General features: G+C 50.2%; 1 protein-coding gene across 1 annotated transcript; it reads left to right on the forward strand.

Annotated features, from left to right (window-relative positions):
• Positions 1 to 533: 533 nt before the first annotated feature.
• On the forward strand, positions 534 to 2,119 carry LOC108524907 (transient receptor potential cation channel subfamily V member 2-like). The gene is made up of 2 exons (XM_017865998.1): positions 534 to 1,057; positions 1,629 to 2,119. The coding sequence occupies exons 1-2, from the start codon at positions 889 to 891 to the stop codon at positions 1,895 to 1,897; spliced, it is 438 nt and encodes a 145-aa protein (XP_017721487.1). The 5' UTR covers positions 534 to 888; the 3' UTR covers positions 1,898 to 2,119.
• The last annotated feature ends 314 nt before the right edge of the window (positions 2,120 to 2,433 follow it).

Below are 2,433 nucleotides of genomic sequence, written 5' to 3' on the forward strand. Positions count from 1 at the left end.
GTGAGCCACCGTGCCTGGCCTTATATTCCCTTTGAACCTTACAATAACCCTGGAACATTCCCATTTTACAGTAAGGAAAACTGAGATTAAAAGAGGCCACGTGACTTGCTAGAAGGGAGAGAGACATTAAGTGGTGGAGTCATGTACAAATACTGCTCTGAATATTCTTGTGTAGACAGCATTTCACGAATGACGACTTATGTCTTAGAAATTTAGTTTCTAAGCCGGGCATGGTGGCTCACACCTGTAATCCCAGCACTTTGGGAGACCAAGGTGAGCAGATCACGATGTCAGGAGATCGAGACCATCCTGGCTAACCAGTGAGACCCCATCTGTACTAAAAATAAAAATAAAAAAAAAAATAGCTGGGCATAGCGGCGTGCGCCTGTAGTCCCAGCTGCTGGGGAGGTTGAGGCAGGAGAATGGCGTGAACCTGGGAGGCAGAGCTTGCAGTGAGCTGAGATTGCGGCACTGCACTCCGCCTGGGTGACAGAGCAAGACTCTGTCTCAAAAAAAAGAAAAGAAAAAACAAAGAAATTTAGTTTGTAGGGCAGAAATTGTAGTCATACCTGTTGGTATTTCTTATCTGTTACTTGGAGCCTTAATACCCTATAACATGGTTGTGCTCCCACCAGCTGTGTGTAGCACCTCTTTTAATCTTCCCAAGGGGTACTTTGAGCTAGGCTTGCTATACCAGCTATCGGGCAGTCCAGCCACTCCAGATCTCAGCACCACTGTGCCCCTTACCTTCCTTTCTTCCCACAGAGGGCTCCACAGGTAAGATGTGCCTGATGAAGGCTGTACTGAATCTTAAGGATGGGGTCAATGCCTGCATTCTGCCACTGCTGCAGATCGACCGGGACTCTGGCAATCCTCAGCCCCTGGTAAATGCCCCAGTGTACGGATGACTATTACCGAGGCCACAGCGCTCTGCACATCGCCACTGAGAAGAGGAGTCTGCAGTGTGTGAAGCTCCTGGTGGAGAATGCGGCCAACGTGCATGCCCAGGCCTGTGGCCGCTTCTTCCAGAAGGGCCAAGGGACTTGCTTTTATTTCGGTGAGTGAGCCTTTCTTGGATAAATTGAGGCAAAGAGCGGGTAAGGCCTTGTTCAAGGTCATATGGTTAGTGTATGACAGAGCTGGCAGTTAAACTTAGGTCTGTCTGACCCCGACACCCTGCTTCTAACCACTAGGCTGCCTGCAAAAGCAGTTTGTTTTTTGCCCAGGCCAGTCTCAAACTCCTGGGCTCTAACAATTCTCCTGCCTCAGCCTCTCGAGCTAGGACTACCAGTTGCACCACTACATCCAGCACTAATTTGTCATGAGATGTTTCATCCTCGTCTGGCCACAAGATGGGCATGCACCCAGACCCAGGGAAGGGAGTAGTGGGCTGCTAGCACTGGCATGTGACTTGACCAGGCAGAGCCTGAACAAAGAGGCAGCGTGTCTGGGCTCTGGCAAGAGACACAGCAAAAGGCAGCAGGTTGGCTGGCCCCTGTTCTGCTCCCTTCAGTGGTAAAGAAGCCTGATCTGCTTCAAGGAGTGCTGGCCTTTTGTCCAAGGAGCATGAGGAGTAGGCAGATGGAAAGCAGGCGGCCTGGGGCCCAAGCTGCTCTCTTGGCCTGCAGGTGAGCTACCCCTCTCTTTGGCCGCTTGCACCAAGCAATGGGATGTGGTAAGCTACCTCCTGGAGAACCCACACCAGCCTGCCAGCCTGCAGGCCACTGACTCCCAGGGCAACACAGTCCTGCATGCCCTAGTGATGATCTCGGACAACTCAGCTGAGAACATCGCACTGGTGACCAGCATGTACGATGGGCTCCTCCAAGCTGGGGCCCGCCTCTGCCCCACCATGCAGCTTGAGGACATCCACAACCAGCAGATCTCACGCCTCTGAAGCTGGCCGCCAAGGAGGGCAAGATCAAGGTGAGTGGCTGTCCCCTTCCCACTTTCCCTCTCCAGGAAGCAGTAGGTCTCACCCCAAAATTTCTGCAGAAAGAGCCCAAGGGTTGGTGAAGAGCAGTGGCTTCTCCGCTTTTCAATGGAACACTCCTGTTAGTAAGAAAATTTTCAGTATGTACCTCTAATATATGTGTGTTTATTTATAAATTGTATATGAACTATTAATTTTGTTAAATTAAAAAAATTGGGGATTTTTTGTTTTTTGTTTTTTTGAGACGGAGTCTCACTATGTCACCCAGGATGGAGTGCAGTGACACGATCTCAGCTCACTGCAACCTCCGCCTCCGTAGTTCAAGCAATTCTCCTGCCTCAGCCTCTCAAGTAGCTGGGGTTATAGGCATGTGCCACCACACCCAGCTAATTTTGTTTTTCTTTTGTTTTGTTTTTTGTTTTTTGTTTTTTTGAGACGGAGTCTCACTATGTCACCCAGGATGGAGTGCAGTGACACGATCTCAGCTCACTGCAACCTCC

The sequence above is a fragment of the Rhinopithecus bieti genome, unplaced genomic scaffold, assembly GCF_001698545.2.
Source record: "Rhinopithecus bieti isolate Rb0 unplaced genomic scaffold, ASM169854v2 repeat_29980, whole genome shotgun sequence".
Lineage (NCBI taxonomy): Eukaryota > Metazoa > Chordata > Mammalia > Primates > Cercopithecidae > Rhinopithecus > Rhinopithecus bieti.